General features: G+C 50.6%; 1 protein-coding gene across 1 annotated transcript in view; it reads left to right on the top strand.

The window, feature by feature from the left end:
* Nucleotides 1-11,491, top strand: part of LOC138564543 (uncharacterized) — a 107,375-nt gene extending 95,884 nt beyond the window's left edge. The window contains exons 8-9 of the mRNA XM_069642918.1: nucleotides 1,424-1,519; nucleotides 5,030-11,491. Of these exons, the coding sequence (XP_069499019.1) occupies nucleotides 1,424-1,519; nucleotides 5,030-5,559 (626 nt within the window). The 3' untranslated portion in view covers nucleotides 5,560-11,491. The remainder of the gene's footprint in view (nucleotides 1-1,423; nucleotides 1,520-5,029) is intronic.
* The last annotated feature ends 8,042 nt before the right edge of the window (nucleotides 11,492-19,533 follow it).

Raw genomic sequence — 19,533 nt, 5'->3', positions numbered from 1 at the left:
TCCAAGAGGACACAGTAGACGACTTATCCATGCATCGCGCCTAAGCGCACAATCGCAGGCTTGCATGTGTGTAATAATGGAGCGTATATGGGAGCTCTGCTGTGTGGAGTTTGTAGGAACTTTGCTGTGGAGATGTTTTTTGTTTAGTAGATTGTTGTGGTGCTGTTGAAGTGCATGCATGTCACATCTGGTCCGAGTGTGGCAGTTTTGCCCTCATTACCCCACCACCAAGTTCCGAGTTCCGCTACTGAAGCTCTTCAACATCAGCTGCTTTTGTGCAGAGGACATGTGCTCCAGACAGAAGCGTCACTGCAAGTGGCATCACAGCAAGATGTGAGGTCGTGTTCCCCCAAGGTAGTCTAATAGGTCCCCAAAATGAGGATTAGCCGGAGAGTCTGCATGACTCTGAACAGTGCAGATCCCGCCCTCTACAGCATGCTCACCACATGTGTTAATAATAAACCCCCCCCTCCCCAAAAAATGCCTGCCAAACTACTAATGCAGCCCCAGGTCCAAAGGTCCCTTTTCCAACAGTTTTTTTAGGGGGTCCTTTTTTATCAATTTTCTTCCACTTCTTTAATAAGCTAAAAAGAAGCATCCCTTTAAGCTTTGTTTGGACACTGCTTTTAATATTGGATGCAGGTTCTTGTTGGGTTTTTGGACCTGATTGCAGCACTTAAACTTTCTGAGGAAGCCTCGAGCCTGGCCTGCGGTTCTGAAGGTATATTAATGGGGATCTCATGGAATACCCGCAAAGCACTCCCCATCTGAAAGGACGTTCTGTGCAGCCCTTCTCCCAAGGATACATTGGGCAGGTGGGTCTTAAGGAATTTGCAGTGATTTCGGAACGTGGACACTTTAAAGTGAACTATTTTATTAATTTATTTGCTGTATTTATGGCTGTGCCAGCAGCCATTCCCTATGAATGCGGTGCTTCATCAGAGAAGCGTTGTTTATTCATGTCTGACCAAAGAGCACTGGATTCTAACACGCATCCAATAGTACTGAAATCTGGCAGAGAAGATCTTGCTTTGAAACTCTCTGCCCCATGAGCATCTAACCCTTAGAGAGTTGGAGGTAGCTGAGTGAAGGGCTCGAGAAGGAAGCTATTTTGTAAGAGCATTGGAAGTAGTGCAGACCCCAGCCCCAGAAAGCCTTTTGGATAATGCAAATGGTCTTGAACTTGATCCTTGCTGCCACCAGGAGCCAGTGGAGAGATTTCCAGGCTGGCGAGATACGGTGCCTGGGCTCTAGGCCAAGGATAATGGAGGATGATGGTGTTCTGTAGAGTGCGGGGTACCACTCAAGAGCGCGGGCTACTACACTCTTGTTCTGTGCCCACCCTACAGCAATTCTTTTCCATTGGTTACATGCATGTTTTATTACGCTATGCACTCATGTATGGTGCTTCTTTCTTTTTCAGAGTTTCCTGTAATCACGTCTGTCTTTTCACTAAGCATAAAACCAGAGGAAGGTGTGCGTCCGCCTGAGCAGATGCAACCCGAGAGAAGAGTACCAGGTGAGATGGAGCCGGGTGGGGTTTATAACGGGAGCTCGGCAGTGGGAGCCTGCCAGACACCTGACAGAGAGGCCTGGGACTTTTTTCACTCTGCGTAAGGGTTTAGAATTGTAAATATTGTGTCCAATCTTTGTATTCCGATGATCCCAGTGAACTTGAGACATAGCACCAACAGGACCTTCTCAGACTCTACTCTCCGCTCTTCACTTTTTCCCTCTTCACACTACTAATCCAGGGCTATGGAGCCCTACTCGCCCTTCTACTGCATTCTCTCACTAGTCTCACCCTCTCACCACTTCTCTCCTACCCTTCTCCTTGCAGCTTACTTCTATACCCATCTATAATGGCCTCACTCACTCCCTCTCACACTACCTACTCCTGACACTCCCCTACTCCAATCTCCCCCATTATATCTTGCTTTCTATCTCTCCCACCTTCTATACACATCCCTCCCTGCTGCCCTACACTGCACACACCTGGTACCACTCCCTCTCATAAACACCTCAACTGCATTAAACTCTGCCACCAACTGTCCAACAGTCCAGTCATCCGTCTGCCCATCCTCCACCTAGTCTCTCGGTCGACATTCACCTTCTCCTGTGGCCTCACCTGAACAACCCACATCCTGTCTCTCCTTCCCTGCTCCATTGGTTGCAATGCTCACCTGACACACTGCACCCATCAGTACCTGCCTTTTCCCCAGGACCCAGGTGGGGGTATTTAAACCCCCCTTTAAGCTGCTCCCCCATTTCCAGCACGGCTTCAACCGTGGTCTCTGTTGGTTTCCCTGTTCTGGCATGATGTGAGTGGTACCAGGCATGACATTTGTGGCACATGGGAGATTTTCAGGGACCCCCACTTCACATATCTGGGGAGAGCTGTTTCTGGCTTTTGTCTTAGTCAGCCTTCTGACCCAGATAGAGGAGTGTGCTCATCCTCTTCCCTTCCAACCCTGACCCTGTCACACGGGACTGAGAAATTAGGAGGCAAGAGGCTGAGAGCTGTTGGACGTAGGGTGTGGGCACTGTAAGCGTACTCGCTACTGCATGCATTTGCCAGGAGTCTCCTTTATACATTGGTTGAATGAGCATGACGCGTTTAATTGCATCAGCGCAGGGTTATCTGTAGAGGAACATCTCTTCTTTTAGAACTGAACATGTAATGAACATGGCTTCCTTTGAATTGGGTCATTTGATTTGTCAGCCTTCCTATGTTACCAGAGCAACAGGAAATCTTTGATGCCTGTGGCCATTTCATGCCAGTTCTAGGAGAAGCTACACTTGGATGCTGTAAATCCTGTAAATCCTCTTCAGAGTACTCGCAACACTTGTGTATAGGCGCGTTATAAATGCCATATCATCATATCATATACTCTGCTCTGGTGCTATTAAACATGCCCACTTTATGAACCTGCAAATCTATATTGGGGAGAAAAGATTGCTCTGCCTCCCCAATCATTGGGCATTTTTATTGTGGTGTCAATGAGGGGCTTGACATTTTCATGCCACTCCTGTGGCATGTGTATGCAATTGTGTCCTAGTTGCGTTGCCACAAATGTATAAGATTAGCCTGCACAATTAGCTGTGCTGCACCTCAGCTGTAACGGGGACCAGCATAGATTTCCCAGGTAGGTATATAGATGAATAAACTTAAACCATGCATGGATCTGGCACATGGCCCTACGAGCCACTTGCTGCCAAGAGCTCTGGCGATGGAGCCACAATCTGAGGGGCAAAGCAACACACAGTAACTGCTATTGGGTGAACTTGTTCCTGTGCTGGGACGAGTTCAAGATGGTTATTCTAGCCCAGATTCTACAAGCCCTCAATTTGCAGGGCCGGTTTATTTCCCTCGACCTTCCGAATACATACTTGCATGTGACAATTCATCGAAAGCACAGAAAGTACCTGAGGTTCATGGTGGGCCAACATTACTACCAGTTCAAAGTCCTGCCGTTCAGTCTTTCTTTGACTCCCAGGGTTTTCACCAAGCTGTGACACTGCACTAAGGGGGCTTTGTGTCGCTATACAAAAAGCAGATGCCTATGGAGTTTGTCAGACTCCAAAAAGAAAGGAAACACAAAATCCAAATCAGATCAAAACAAACACGAGTGAGAAAAACGGGCTCACTCGCTCCAGGGTTAAAATTCAAAAGTCCTAAAGTCCAGCAAAAAGTGCAGGGGGTCTCTAAGATGAGAGGAATTTAGCACTAGAATGAACATTCTTCCTAACTAAGGTGATTTCCCTGGTTGCCATTGAGAGGTGAGAGTGAGCTCCAGGCGTTTTCTATTTTACGTCCCTATTTGTTTTTCCAAAGAGAAGGTGACGCTGAGAGCGTGGTCTTGGATTTCCTCTCTTGGAAGATCTATCTTCCTGTGTTTTTTCCTCCACCTCACCCTTCCAAGGCATAGGAATGATTCCATTGGCTGGACCTGGTGCGGGCCCTCAAGTGCTACGTCTCTAGTACTCGAGAGGCTAGGAAGGATGAGCAGAATTTCGTTGGTTATGTTGGTGCTCGTGCTCGCAGGTCTGTTACCAAACGGAGCCTGTCTAGGTGGACCATTCTCTGCATCTCAGAATGCCACACTCTAGCTGGGAAATATGTGATTGAGTGTCTTGGAGCTCATCTACCAGGGGAGTTGCTGCAACCTTTTCCCCGCAGAGTGGTAGTCCTGACCCTGGACATTTGCCAGGTGGCGACATGGGCTACTTTACACATGCTTGCTAAGCATTATTGCTTGAATTCCCTTGCGGGCCAGGAGATCCGGTTTGGCAGGGCAGTAATAGAGTTGTCAGGTTTAGGTGGTGTCTTTGCTTCCTCCCTCCTCCAATTTACGTACCGCTTTGGGATTCTATCATTGTTGAGGAATCAGTGGGGGGAAAAGGAGACCATTAGTAGAACAAATTACTTACCTCTTGGTAATGTTGTTTCTGATGGATGTTCCACCCACTGATTCCTTGTCCTCGTTACCTGTCTTGCTTGCGGGAAGCTAGTACACCAACGGTTCTGCGGTCCCTCAGCTTCAGAGTGCTATGGAAAGAGGGTGGAACCGAGGTCATGGGGTGTGGCATCGCTATATATATACTGGCCCCAATGTCATAAACAGCGTGGGGCACATAGAGGCACGACCAGAGCCAACACAGAGCCGCGTGCCTTCCCTGACGGCGTAAAAGTTTCCAAAGAACAGCTACGCTGGGATAAGGATATCCCAGACGAGGAATTGGTGGGAGGAGCGTCCATCAGAAACAACATTACTGTGAGATAAGTAATTTGTTTATATTTTTAAACCAGTTTTCCCTAAACTTTACCAGGGCCTTTAATGGGAGGCATTACATAGAACAACACTTAGGCACCCATAGGTACACATGGCAGTGTGAATGGGCAACAGAAAAAAATGTGAGTGTCTTGTGCCCCTAGACAAAGGTCAAACACATTCCCCAAAGAAAGGCAGGGATATGTTTACATTCTATTTTTTTTTTTTAAATCTTCTTTTCTTTTGTTAACATCTAGAGTATGGCGTGAATAACTTCCGACACTACCCGAAACAGCAGCACAACCAGATGCACCAGGGTTTTCAGCACCGTCACAGGCAAACTTATGAGAGCGGAGCACCCAGCACTGCCATGCATGAAGTGGAGGAGGAGCCGGATCCCTGCATTGCTGTGGACGAGGAGGAATACCAGCCACCAAAGAAGAAGTATCACAGGCTCGGCCCAGCGCCGGGGCCTGCACCAGTTCCCAGCGCAAGGTCCTGGACCTGGAGGTACTTTGTGATGCCCGAGGGACAGACCTTAAGGAATGCCCACGTAGTGAACTGCCGGCTCTGCTGTAAGCCGGTGAAAAGGGGGATACCCAAAGAGAACTCCTCTCTTGGCACATCATGCCTCGCCATGCACCTAAGGAGAAATCATAACATCACGGAGGAGTCTGAGTGTAGCAGCCTGCTCCCCAACCCACCACTGTCTGCAGAAAGGGAAACTGTGGCACAGCCAGAAGCAGGAACATCAGCTGGCCCGGGTCCTTTATGCCGATGGCCCTAAGACTTTGCTGGCCGTTATAACTTCATGGTCAGATCCTCCTCAACCAGCTGAGCACAGACCAATGGCACTGGGGCAGTGAGCCTTTTTCATAACCAAATATGCAAGTTCTGCAGACAGAGCTCCATCTGTCAAGGAAATAAGGGCCAGGGTCGCCTGGTTCAGTGGGAAATGTGGTGAGTGTGGGAGTTGTAAGGAAGGCATGTTATCAACAGTAAGACAGACACAAGTGACCACAGTTTAAAAAGGGTTTGAAAAACACCGATCTAATCCTAAATCAACATATGGGAGCAAGCTACGACCATCAAATAATAACACAGTGCGGGTGGTGTCTTGTCAAAAATAAAAGGGCCCATACTAATGAACCTATTGCCAATCCTTGCCTCTAAATACAGATAGTGTGGAAAACAATGTTATTCAAAGAAAGAAGTGTCCAAGAAATTATATGTCAGGATATTCAGGGCATTGGCCTCCCTTCCCCACGTTTTCAGCACGGGACAAGGCAGTACACTCGAGTTTAGCACAGCCTTTGGCTTCTCTAGCACGAGGATGCAGTTCAAACAGTAGCATCAGGGCCTTCCGTGCCCAAGTACTCAATTTTTCAGGCAATTCACTATTCACCCCGGATCCCCCTCAGCCAGACTCAGATCCTTTTAACACAATGTTCTTCACCTTGGATCCCCCTCATCCGGGCTCAGAATCTCTTAACACAATGCTCTTCACCTTGGATCCCCCTCATCCGGGCTCAGAATCTCTTAACACAATGTTCTTCACCTTGGATCCCCCTCAGCCAGACTCAGATCCTTTTAACACAATGTTCTTCACCTTAGATCCCCCTCATCCGGGCTCAGAATCTCTTAACACAATGCTCTTCACCTTGGATCCCCCTCATCCGGGCTCAGAATCTCTTAACACAATGTTCTTCACCTTGGATCCCCCTCATCCGGGCTCAGAATCTCTTAACACAATGCTCGTAGGATAGTCTCATGCATCCAATTTCTCGTAGGATATTCTTTCTCGGGTGACTCACTAATGCTGAACTAGCCTATTTCTATAGGACCACATGCAATGTTTAACTAGTCTTCTATCGCAGGACCATAGGTAAGGCTGTACTAGCCTATTATTGCAGGAAACGGCCGCACTAAGCACTACCCTATGCCATCTTTACCTACTAACTATGACTATCGGGATTTCCCCCCCCCATCCACTGCAACTAATCTAAACACACTGACCCGACGAAACCCTGAACACAAGTAAGACCCAGCTGAACCAGCTACTCCTATCCTTACTCTGCCTCTACTCTATAATGGCCCTCATTAAGATCTCATCATGCCCACCACAGGATCGAAATAACAGACTAAGGTCAAGACTGCCCCGACTCTATGAGCCTAAGACTAATAGTAATTCCACCCAAAGAACCCACCCTAAAACTAACGCCACCACTCGAGCCCAGGAACTGACGTCTAGGCCAGAGCATGAGGCTGGGGCTAAAAACCCTAACTCTGCGCAAGCCCCCTCTACTAAAACCCACACAAGAATTAACCTACCCAAAATTAAACACTCTTCCCCCCCCCCCCCCCCCATAGACCAAGCAGCAACTCCACTATATCTGGAGCTCTCATTAATGCTAGATCTCTCGTGGCACATGCCACTGAAATTGCAGATACTCTATCCAATGGGAACCTTGACATTCTAGCGATAACCGAATCCTGGCTTCATGACGCAGCAGGCCCTGCCCTCATGCTAGCTATCCGAGATATATATTACCATATACTTAGAGCAGACAGACCCAATGCCAGAGGAGGCGGACTAGCTATTATAGCCAAAACAAACCTTGTCATCAGACTTGCTACCTCACCCTCATGCCAATCATGCGAGGTACTCACAGCCAAACTACCCATATCCAGCAAACGGACGTTAACCATTCATCTGGTATATAGACCCCCTAGTCCATTGGGAATCTTCAAGGAGGACCTATAACATGAAAGATTCTTCACAGATCCTATTGAGGTGAGACTTCAATCTGGTCTTCAATGACCACGAAAATAAATGCGCCATATTGGCGGATCATGGCCTCACACAAAAAGTTCTTACCCCCACCCATATCAAAGGAAGGACCCTCAACTGGGTGGCCGTTCTGAACTGTAATATCTCTATCACCAATATTGCCCCGCAATCATGGACTGACCACTACCTAATCAGCTTCTCCTCCACCCTAGAACTTCACAATCCTAAAGCTATTGCCATGGCACCCACACTCCAAACCAGATATCACAGCAGAAAAACTACTACCTCACCTCCTCCCCTCCATTACTGCCCTCGCCAGTGACACAGACCCCAACCTCCTAGTGGAGGTCTTTAACAACTCTAGGACCAAGGCCCTTGACACCATCGGACCCGTCAAACTCCGCAAAAGTAGGCAGAAATCGCACCTTAATGCTTGGTTTACACCACATCTTAAAGAACTAAGACTCCAAAAAAGAAAACTCCAAGCCACCTGGCGTCACTCTCCTATGGTCGAGAACAAAGCCAAGCTAACTTATTTTGCTAACATGTATAAAAAAGAAATAATTCTTACAAAGAAAAACACGTTCAATGACAGAATTTCAAAGGCCAAGTCTAATACCAAGGAATTATTCACTGTCCTCTGGGAAATGGAAGCCCCCATTCCACCCACAGATAAAGGGCCTCATTCCGACCCAGGCGCAAAGGGATACCGGGCACCGGTAAGGACACCGGTGACGGTAATCCCTTTGCGCCCTATTCTGAGGTCCCCAACGGGATCCGTAAGGCACGTTTGGTCGGACCAAACGTACCTTACGGTTCCCGTTAGGGCACCAGGGTGCAAATAACGGCCTTGCCATGCGCCGGGCCGTTATTTGAGCCCTCCCCATTCCCATTGAGCCCTATGGGGGCTCAAATGGGAATGGGGAATGGTTTGATAAATGGGGACTTACCGGTCCCTCCAAGGTCGGAATGGACCGGTAAGTCCCCATCTCACCATACCAGAGTCGGACCCGGTTTTGGAGGCAGCCAAGGTGCAAATAGCACCATGGCTGCCTCCAAACTCAGAATGAAGCCCAATGTCCCTAAAGACAAGCAATGGTGCACAGACATCCAAAATGCCTTGTCAAATAAAATTGCCTCCCTCCAACTTAAAATAGCCAATAAAAAGGCCTCACTGCTCCCGACTGAGCAGCAACCCACCTCTCCTTCCACAACCGACAGAACCACCACACCTTTTAGATTCACAAAAATCTCTATTCTAGAGACTGAGAAAATGATACTCACCTTGAAGCCGTCGAATTGCCAGGGAGACAACTGCCTGGCACAAATTATAAAGGATGCAGCAAGAGACTTAGCCCATTTCATTTCCAAGCTTATTAACACCTCCTTCAAGACAAACAAGGTGCCGCCAAATAACCTCAAAGAATCATGGGTTCTCCCACTGCTGAAAAAGCAAACCCTAGACACCTCTATCCCAACAAATTACAGACCCATTACCACAGACCCCTTCCTCCTCAAAATAATTGATAGAATAGCCTACCTTCAAATCCAGGATTACCTTGAAGTAAACCACTTACTATGATGCCGCCAGTCTGGCTTTCGTCCTCAACACGGCACAGAAACAGCATTAATAGACCTCAAGACCCAAATTGATGAGCTGAAGGATAATGGGAAAACAGCTATGCTACTCCTCCTTGACCCATCGGCGGCCTTCGACCTGGTGGATCACACAGTCTTATGCAAACGCCTTGAGTCGGCTGCCCATTTCTCAAGTGATTCTATAACCTGGGTCCAGTCCTTTCTAGCAAACCGCACAATGAGTCTTCTCCCCCTCAGCCTCTGCAGACCCAATGCCTCAGGGATCCTGTGCCTCAGGGATCCTGTGCCTCAGGGATCCTGTATAACATCTTTACCATGCCCCTCTTCAACAAATTGGACAGATTGGGTGTCACCTACACAAACTATGCAGATGACACCCAGATCCTCATTCCCCTTTCGGGCAATTTTGTCGAGGATACGGCCTTGGTAAACAAGATATGCCTCCTCATTTAGGCTTGGATGGCATCCCATGGCCGCTGCCTGAACAACGATAAAACTGAGATACTGATCCTGGACTCCGAGGCGAACCTAAATAAACTCAGCTCCAGCTACGCTTCTTTCAACATTGACGGTAGCACAATTAAGGTGATGTCCATAGTAAAAACGTTAAGTTTCTGCCTTGACTCCACCTTAACACTGAAGAAACAAGTCCACTCCCTAGCATCCTTGACTGCCTACACCTGTAAACTTATCAGAGCCTGTAGACCATTTCTCTCCGAAACCAGCTGCAGCACTCTTGCTAATGCACTAATAATGTCCAAATTGGACTACTGCAATGCCCTGTACCTAGGTGCCAATAAATGCATCCTAGATAAAATTCAGAGGCTACAAAACAACGCCCTAAGAGCAGCCCTGAACATTCCCAACAGAGAGCACATCTCCAAATTCAGAAGAGACTCCCACTGGCTAAAAATAAGCGACAGAATTCTTCTTAAAACAGTATCGCTTACCTCCAAGTGCCTGAATAACATAGCACCCCCATATCTTACAGAAAGAATAAATAGGAACTTCAACACGGCCAATTAGATCAGCCAATGCCCACCTTCTAGAGATCCCTAGATTCAAACTAACCAAAGCAGGCGTCTCCAGCTTCCCGGTCAAAGCGGCCATATCTTGGAATGCACTCCCCCCAGCCCTGAGAACTGAACAACCCTACCTAAAATTCAGACGTAACATGCTAAACTGGCTACGAATAAATGACCACTAACACCTGACTTTATTCCGGCCCTGACCTCTTCCCAGTTCACGGATACCCTATATCTGTTTTTTTGTAAATTGCTAATTAATCTTTAGTACCACTGTTTCACTCTAACTGTCGGTGGTAACTCTGGTCTATGGCGTAACTGCAATTACTGTAACCAAGTCATCACTATGCGACTGCGCTTTGTGACCTATAGTACCACTGCATCACTGTAACCTGCATTTGGTAACTTGGGTCGATGTCCATGTTGTACTCCCGTTGTACTCATTGTATCTGTTGTAACTAAGACTTAAGTATACTTGTCTCTGCTGCGCCCAGTTACCTAAGGGTTCGGTGTGCTTTACCAAATAAATAAACAAATAAACGGTTCACCCCGGATGCCGCTCAGCCGAACTCCGATCCCTTTTAACACAGTCTCCCTCCGCCGGGCTCGGACCAATTTCAATTTCAAATGGAACTCCTAACACAGACTTGCTTTAACCAAAGCTCTTGGCTAATCTCCTTCCGGGCTCGTACCAACTTCATCTACTTTCTTTAAACTCTAACAATCGAAGACATTTGAATGTGCTCAGGGTTTTGCTTGACCCATTGCAGGACCACTTCGATTTCACAATTCCTTTCCTTTTAACATTTGCCACCTTTCAGTTGGATACCTAACAGAGACTTTCGAATGAGCACCCACGTGGTGCCGGACCACTCTGTCTAAGGTATCGTATCTTGACTTCTCTGCCGTTTAATTCTGTTTGCGTTGCTTGCCACATATTCTTCATACACTGTTCTCTTTAGCTTTCATTATACAATTATACAATGTTGCCGCTTGCAACCTTGGCTTCAACACAGACCGGTCTGGTATTGGTCTCCCCAACTCACGGGCTGTGCTGACTTCACTGGTGCTGCTTTGTTGTAGGAGCCGAGGACAGTACCATGGTGGCAAACGATTCTCCCTGCGTTGACTATCGATGCTGGAGAGCCACGGGTACCTCCGACGCACAATGCAGGATTTGTCAGCCTTGATTCCTGGTTTTAGGTTTCCATTTCTCGAAGGCTCATGGAAGTAACAGTCTTCCCTCCTTGTGTTCCTCTTCAGTTTTGCCGTCTTTCGCCTTGTATTAAACTGCCATCTTGGAACTGCTGCTTCTTTGTGTGCTTTGTCTTGCTCAGAGTGTGCTCTTGTGCTCCGCCTTTTATCTGTGTGGGGAAGAGTGATGGAAGTCCTGGGTGTGTGTGTGTGTTTGTAATGGTCAGTAATTGCCTGACCCTGCCTGACCATTGTACTGGGACAAGTCAGGTATACGGCTCTGGTGTTAGTCCGTTTTCTCTTGTAGTGAGCTGTCCATGAGGAAATGTTGGTGTTAGGATCTCAAAGCCCCCCTCCCCTCTTTCCCAAGTATCCTACGTGGTAGGGTGGGGGTAAAGGTGTTACAGGGAAAGGGATACCGCGTCTTGCCATCCGGTGTTCCACTTCCACTCCCCAAAGATCCCTCACCCAGGTGATCCTCCGGCAATGGTCCACCCCAGGAACTGGATCCAAAAGCGATGGCACTGTCCTGGCCACCTGGACGATGGATATCTGGGGACTAGCGGGTGAGACACCTTGAGTTTTCTCACTGAGTGGAGGGTGGAGAGGATGTCTACACACTTTCTTGGTTCCATGTAATAATATCGCCGAAAAATGTGCCTTTTTTGTGGCAACATTATTGCATGGACCATATGTATGGTCACCCAAATAATATCGCCGCAATATTATTTACGGCAACCATATATGTGCCGATATTACCTGATACCACTTCTTTTGACGTTGGGTCTTCTGGCTAGGTCACAAGAGGTTCACACTATACATATTATATTATAGGTGCCAGAACATATGCTCTCAGACTATCTGAATTTTGCAAAATGACACTTTCAAAAGACACACAAGAGGTGGCAGTGATATGCAGACAAACATTTGGTAAGCGCAGTAAAACTGTATATTGTTATCTAGGTCTGGACTGCCATCCCTTCCTCAGTGGAGATGCTAATAGAGAATACTAAGTGGGCTTTGGACAAGAGGAACTGGACACTATTGCACCTGTAAGGGACATCATATTGCCTAGAATGAGACACATGGTGATGAAAGGAGACAAGATTTCAACCGTAGAATCACTTTTGTAATGACTGTCCTTTTCAGACTGCCCTCCAGTTAAGCCCAGTGCTAACACTGGCTCTCCCTGGGATTCCTCACACTTCCCTCCCAGTTCAGCTCTGTGCTAATACTGGCTGCCACTGGGATTCCTCACACTGCCCTCCCAGTTAACCCCAGTGCTAACACTGGCTGTCCCTGGGATTCCTCACACTGCCCTCCCAGTTAAGCCCAGTGCCAACACTGGCTGTCCCTGGGATTCCTCACACTGCCCTCCCAGTTAAGCCCAGTGCCAATACTGGCTGTCCCTGGGATTCCTCACACTGCCCTCCCAGTTCATCTCTGTGCTAATACTGTCTGCCCCTGGGATTCCTCACACTGCCCTCCCAGTTCAGTGCAGTGCTAACACTGGCTGCCCCTGTGATTCCTCACAGTGCCCTCCCAGTACAGCTCTGTGCTAACACTGCCCTCCCCTGGGATTCCTCACACTGCCCTCCCCTGGGATTCCTCACACTGCCTTCCCAGTTCAGCACTTGCTGCCCCTGGGATTCCTCACACTGCCCTCCCAGTTGAGCCCAGTGCTAACACTGGCTGTCCCTGGGATTCCTCACACTGCCCTCCCAGTTCAGCTCAGTGCTAATACTGGCTGCCCCTAGGATTCCTCACACTGCCCTCCCAGTTCAGCTCTGTGCTAATACTGGCTGCCTCTGTGATTCCTCACACTGCCCTCCCCTGGGATTCCTCACACTGCCTTCCCAGGTCAGCTCTGTGCTACCACTTGCTGCCCCTGGGATTCCTCACACTGCCCACCCCTGGGATTCCTCACACTGCCCTCCCAGTTCAGCTCAGTGCTAATACTGGCTGCCCATGGGATTACTCACACTGCCCTCCCAGTTCAGCTCAGAGCTAATACTGCCCTCCCCTGTGATTCCTCACACTGCCATCCCCTGGGATTCCTCACACTGCCCTCCCAGTTAAGCCCAGTGCTAATACTGTCTGCCCCTGGGATTCCTCACACTGCCCTCCCAGATCAGCTCCGTGCTAATACTGTCTGCTCCTGGGATTCCTCACACTGCACTCCCTCTTCAGCCCTGTGCTAACACTGCCCTCCCCTGGGATTCCTCACACTGCCCTCCCCTAGGATTCCTCACACTGCCCTCCCAGTTCAGCTCAGTGCCAACACTGGCTGCCCCTGAAATTCCTCACACTGCCCTCCCCTGGGATTCCTCACACTGCCCTCCCAGCTAAGCCCATTGCCAACACTGGCTGTCCCTGGGATTCCTCACACTGCCCTCCCAGTACAGCTCTGTGCTAACACTGCCCTCCCTTGGGATTCCTCACACTGCCCTCCCCTGGGATTCCTCACACTGCCTTCCCAGTTCAGCTCTGTGCTGTCACTTGCTGCCCCTGGGATTCCTCACACTGCCCTCCCAGTTGAGCCCAGTGCTAACACTGGCTGTCCCTGGGATTCCTCACACTGCCCTCCCAGTTCAGCTCAGTGCTAATACTGGCTGCCCCTGGGATTCCTCACACTGCCCTCCCAGTTCAGCTCTGTGCTAATACTGTCTGCCCCTGGGATTCCTCACACTGCCCTCACAGTTAAGCCCAGTGCTAACACTGGCTGTCCCTGGGATTCCTCACACTGCCCTCCCAGTTAAGCCCAGTGCTAACACTGGCTGTCCCTGTGATTCCTCACACTGCCCTCCAAGTTCAGCGCAGCGCTAATACTGTCTGCCCCTGGGATTCCTCACACTGCCCTCCCAGTTCAGCGCAGCGCTAACACTGGCTGCCCCTGTGATTCCTCACACTGCCCTCCCAGTACAGCTCTGTGCTAACACTGCCCTCCCCTGGGATTCCTCACACTGCCCTCCCCTGGGATTCCTCACACTGCCTTCCCAGTTCAGCTCTGTGCTGCCACTTGCTGCCCCTGGGATTCCTCACACTGCCCTCCCAGTTGAGCCCAGTGCTAACACTGGCTGTCCCTGGGATTCCTCACACTGCCCTCCTAGTTCAGCTCAGTGCTAATACTGGCTGCCCCTGGGATTCCTCACACTGCCCTCCCAGTTCAGCTCTGTGCTAATACTTGCTGCCCCTGGGATTCCTCACACTGCCCACCCCTGGGATTCCTCTCACTGCCCTCCCAGTTCAGCTCAGTGCTAATACTGGCTGCCCATGGGATTACTCACACTGCCCTCCCAGTTCAGCTCAGAGCTAATACTGCCTTCCCCTGTGATTCCTCACACTGCCCTCCCCTGGGATTCCTCACACTGCCCTCCGAGTTCAGCTCAGTGCTAATACTGGCTGCCCATGGGATTACTCACACTGCCCTCCCAGTTAAGCCCAGTGCTAACACTGGTTGTCCCTGGGATTCCTCACACTGCCCTCCCAGTTAAGCCCAGTGCTAACATTGGCTACCCCTGAGATTCCTCACACTGCCCTCCCAGTTAAGCCCAGTGCTAATACTGGCTGCCCCTGAGATTCCTCACACTGCCCTCCCAGTTCAGCTCTGTGCTAATACTGGCTGCCCCTGCGATTACTCACACTGCCCTCCCAGTTCAGCTCCGTGCTAACACTGGCTGCCCCTGCGATTCCTCACACTGCCCTCCCAGTTCAGCTCCGTGCTAACACTGGCTGCCCCTGGGATTCCTCACACTGCCCTCCCCTGGGATTCTTCACACTGCCCTCCCCTGGGATTCCTCACACTGCCCTCCCAGCTCAGCTCAGGGCCAACACTAGCTGCCTCTGAGATTCCTCACACTGCCCTCCCCTGGGATTCCTCACACTGCCCTCCCAGCTCAGCTCAGTGCCAACACTGGCTGCCCCTGAGATTCCTCACACTGCCCTCCCCTGGGATTCCTCACACTGCCTTCCCAGTTCAGCTCTGTGCTACCACTTGCTCTCCCCTGGGATTCCTCACACTGCCTTCCCAGTTCAGCTCTGTGCTACCACTTGCTCTCCCCTGGGATTCCTCTCACTGCCCTCCCTCTTCAGCTCTGTGCTAATACTAGCTGCCCCTGCAATTCCTCACACTGCCCTCCCAGTTAAGCCCAGTGCTAATACTGGCTGCCCCTGGGATTCCTCACAGTACCCTCCCCTGGGATTCCTCACACTGCCCTCCCCTGGGATTCCTCACACTGCCCTCCCCGTTCAGCTCTGTGCTACCACTTGCTGCCGCTGGGATTCCTCACACTGCTCTCCCCTGGGATTCCTCACACTGCCGTCCCACTGAATGTATATTCTGGCACTGGACGCACTTGCTTTTGCACAATCAAACACTGGCATTACTCTATCTGACTCATGCTCGCTTAGGATGCCATCTTCCAAGCGCCGGACTGGACATTGAACCCATTCTGGACAGCATTGCCTTGTTCCCAAAGCGAGTGTGTTTCTCCAAAGCTATGCATCCGCTTGTAATGATGCAATTAGAGCACAGGGCTGTCATATAGGTTATTCCACCTTTTCATCAGCTATCTCGCCGGCTTTATCTGCGATTGGACGATCACTGCCTGGTGATCGATAGGTAGAGCATGATCGATAGGTAGAGCATTAGCAGGGCAGCAACACGGCCAGGGCAGATGGGTCTGTATTGGACGATCACTGCCTGGTGATCGATAGGTAGAGCATTAGCAGGGCAGCAACACGGCCAGGGCAGATGGGTCTGTATTGGACGATCACTGCCTGATGATCGATAGGTAGAACATTGGCAGGGCAGCAACACGGCCAGGGCAGATGGGTCTGTATTGGACGATCACTGCCCGGTGATCGATAGGTAGAACATTGGCAGGGCAGCAACACGGCCAGGGCAGATAGGTCTGTATTGGACGATCACTGCCTGGTGATCGATAGGTAGAGCATGATCGATAGGTAGAGCATTAGCAGGGCAGCAACACGGCCAGGGCAGATGGGTCTGTATTGGACGATCACTGCCTGGTGATCGATAGGTAGAGCATTAGCAGGGCAGCAACACGGCCAGGGCAGATGGGTCTGTATTGGACGATCACTGCCTGATGATCGATAGGTAGAACATTGGCAGGGCAGCAACACGGCCAGGGCAGATGGGTCTGTATTGGACGATCACTGCCCGGTGATCGATAGGTAGAACATTGGCAGGGCAGCAACACGGCCAGGGCAGATAGGTCTGTATTGGACGATCACTGCCTGGTGATCGATAGGTAGAGCATTAGCAGGGCAGCAACACGGCCAGGGCAGATAGGTCTTTATTGGACGATCACTGCCCGGTGATCGATAGGTAGAGCATTAGCAGGGCAGCAACACGGCCAGGGCAGATAGCTCTGTATTGGACGATCACTGCCCGGTGATCGATAGGTAGAGCATTAGCAGGGCAGCAACACGGCCAGGGCAGATAGCTCTGTATTGGACGATCACTGCCCGGTGATCGATAGGTAGGACATTGGCAGGGCCGCAACACGGCCCGGGCAGATAGGTCTGTATTGGACGATCACTGCCCGGTGATCGATAGGTAGAACAATGGCAGGGCCGCAACACAGCCAGGGCAGATGGGTCTGTATTGGACGATCACTGCGAGGTGATCGATAGGTAGAGCATTAGCAGGGCAGCAACACGGCCAGGGCAGATAGGTCTGTATTGGACGATCACTGCCTGGTGATCGATAGGTAGAGCATTAGCAGGGCAGCAACACGGCCCGGGCAGATAGGTCTGTATTGGACGATCACTGCGTGATGATCGATAGGTAGAACATTGGCAGGGCAGATAGCTCTGTATTGGACGATCACTGCCTGGTGATCGATAGGTAGAGCATTAGCAGGGCAGTAACACGGCCAGGGCAGATAGGTCTGTATTGGACGATCACTGCCTGGTGATCGATAGGTAGAGCATTGGCAGGGCAGCAACACGGCCCGGGCAGATAGGTCTGTATTGGACGATCACTGCGTGATGATCGATAGGTAGAACATTGGCAGGGCAGCAACACGGTTAGGGCAGATAGATCTGTATTGGACGATCACTGCGTGGTGATCGATAGGTAGAACATTAGCAGGGCAGCAACACGGCCAGGGCAGATGGGTCTGTATTGGACGATCACTGCCTGGTGATCGATAGGTAGAGCATTAGCAGGGCAGCAACACGGCCAGGGAAGATGGGTCTGTATTGGACGATCACTGCCTGGTAATCGATAGGTAGAGCATTAGCAGGGCAGCAACACGGCCAGGGCAGATGGGTCTGTATTGGACGATCACTGCCTGGTGATCGATAGGTAGAGCATTAGCAGGGCAGCAACACGGCCAGGGCAGATAGGTCTGTATTGGACGATCACTGCCTGGTGATCGATAGGTAGAGCATTAGCAGGGCAGCAACACGGCCAGGGGCCAGGGCAGATAGGTCTTTATTGGACGATCACTACCTGGTGATCGATAGGTAGAGCATGAGCAGGGCAGCAACACGGCCAGGGCAGATAGGTCTGTATTGGACGATCACTGCCTGGTGATCGATAGGTAGAGCATTAGCAGGCCAACAACACGGCCAGGGCAGATAGGTCTGTATTGGACGATCACTGCCTGGTGATCGATAGGTAGAGCATTCACAGGGCAGCAACACGGCCAGGGCAGATGGGTCTGTATTGGACGATCACTGCGTGGTGATCGATAGGTAGAACATTGGCAGGGCAGCAACACGGCCAGGGCAGATAGCTCTGTATTGGACGATCACTGCGTGGTGATCGATAGGTAGGACATTGGCAGGGCCGCAACACGGCCCGGGCAGATAGGTCTGTATTGGACGATCACTGCCTGGTGATCGATAGGTAGAGCATTGGCAGGGCAGCAACACGGCCCGGGCAGATGGGTCTGTATTGGACGATCACTGCGAGGTGATCGATAGGTAGAGCATTGGCAGGGCAGATAGCTCTGTATTGGACGATCACTGCCTGGTGATCGATAAGGTAGAGCATTAGCAAGGCAGCAACACGGCCAGGGCAGATAGGTCTGTATTGGACGATCACTGCCTGGTGATCGATAGGTAGAGCATTAGCAGGGCAGCAACACGGCCCGGGCAGATAGGTCTGTATTGGACGATCACTGCGTGATGATCGATAGGTAGAACATTGGCAGGGCAGCAACACGGTTAGGGCAGATAGATCTGTATTGGACGATCACTGCGTGGTGATCGATAGGTAGAACATTAGCAGGGCAGCAACACGGCCAGGGCAGATGGGTCTGTATTGGACGATCACTGCCTGGTGATCGATAGGTAGAACATTAGCAGGGCAGCAACACGGCCAGGGCAGATGGGTCTGTATTGGACGATCACTGCCTGGTGATCGATAGGTAGAGCATTAGCATGGCAGCAACACGGCCAGGGCAGATAGGTCTGTATTGGACGATCACTGCCTGGTGATCGATAGGTAGAGCATGAGCAGGGCAGCAACACGGCCAGGGCAGATAGGTCTGTATTGGACGATCACTGCCTGGTGATCGATAGGTAGAGCATTAGCAGGGCAGCAACATGGCCAGGGCAGATAGGTCTGTATTGGACGATCACTGCCTGGTGATCGATAGGTAGAGCATTCGCAGGGCAGCAACACGGCCAGGGCAGATGGGTCTGTATTGGACGATCACTGCCCGGTGATCGATAGGTAGAGCATTAGCAGGGCAGCAACACGGCCAGGGCAGAAAGCTCTGTATTGGACGATCACTGCCCGGTGATCGATAGGTAGAGCATGAGCAGGGCAGCAATACGGCCAGGGCAGATAGGTCTGTATTGGACGATCACTGCCTGGTGATCGATAGGTAGAGCATTAGCAGGGCAGCAACACAGCCAGGGCAGATAGGTCTATATTGGCCGATCACTGCCTCGTGATCGATAGATGGAGCATTCGCATGGCAGCAACACGGCCAGGGCGGATTGGTCTGTATTGGACGATCACTGCCTGGTGATCGATAGGTAGAGCATTAGCAGGGCAGCAACACGACCAGGGCAGATAGGTCTGTATTGGACGATCACTGCCCGGTGATCGATAGGTAGAGCATTAGCAGGGCAGCAACACGACCAGGGCAGATAGGTCTGTATTGGACGA

Source organism: Ambystoma mexicanum, chromosome 1p, assembly GCF_040938575.1.
Source record: "Ambystoma mexicanum isolate Mex_15411 chromosome 1p, UKY_AmexF1_1, whole genome shotgun sequence".
NCBI lineage: Eukaryota > Metazoa > Chordata > Amphibia > Caudata > Ambystomatidae > Ambystoma > Ambystoma mexicanum.
The sequence above is the reverse complement of the archived record's forward strand: the minus strand, read 5'-3'. Positions and strand labels throughout refer to the sequence as shown.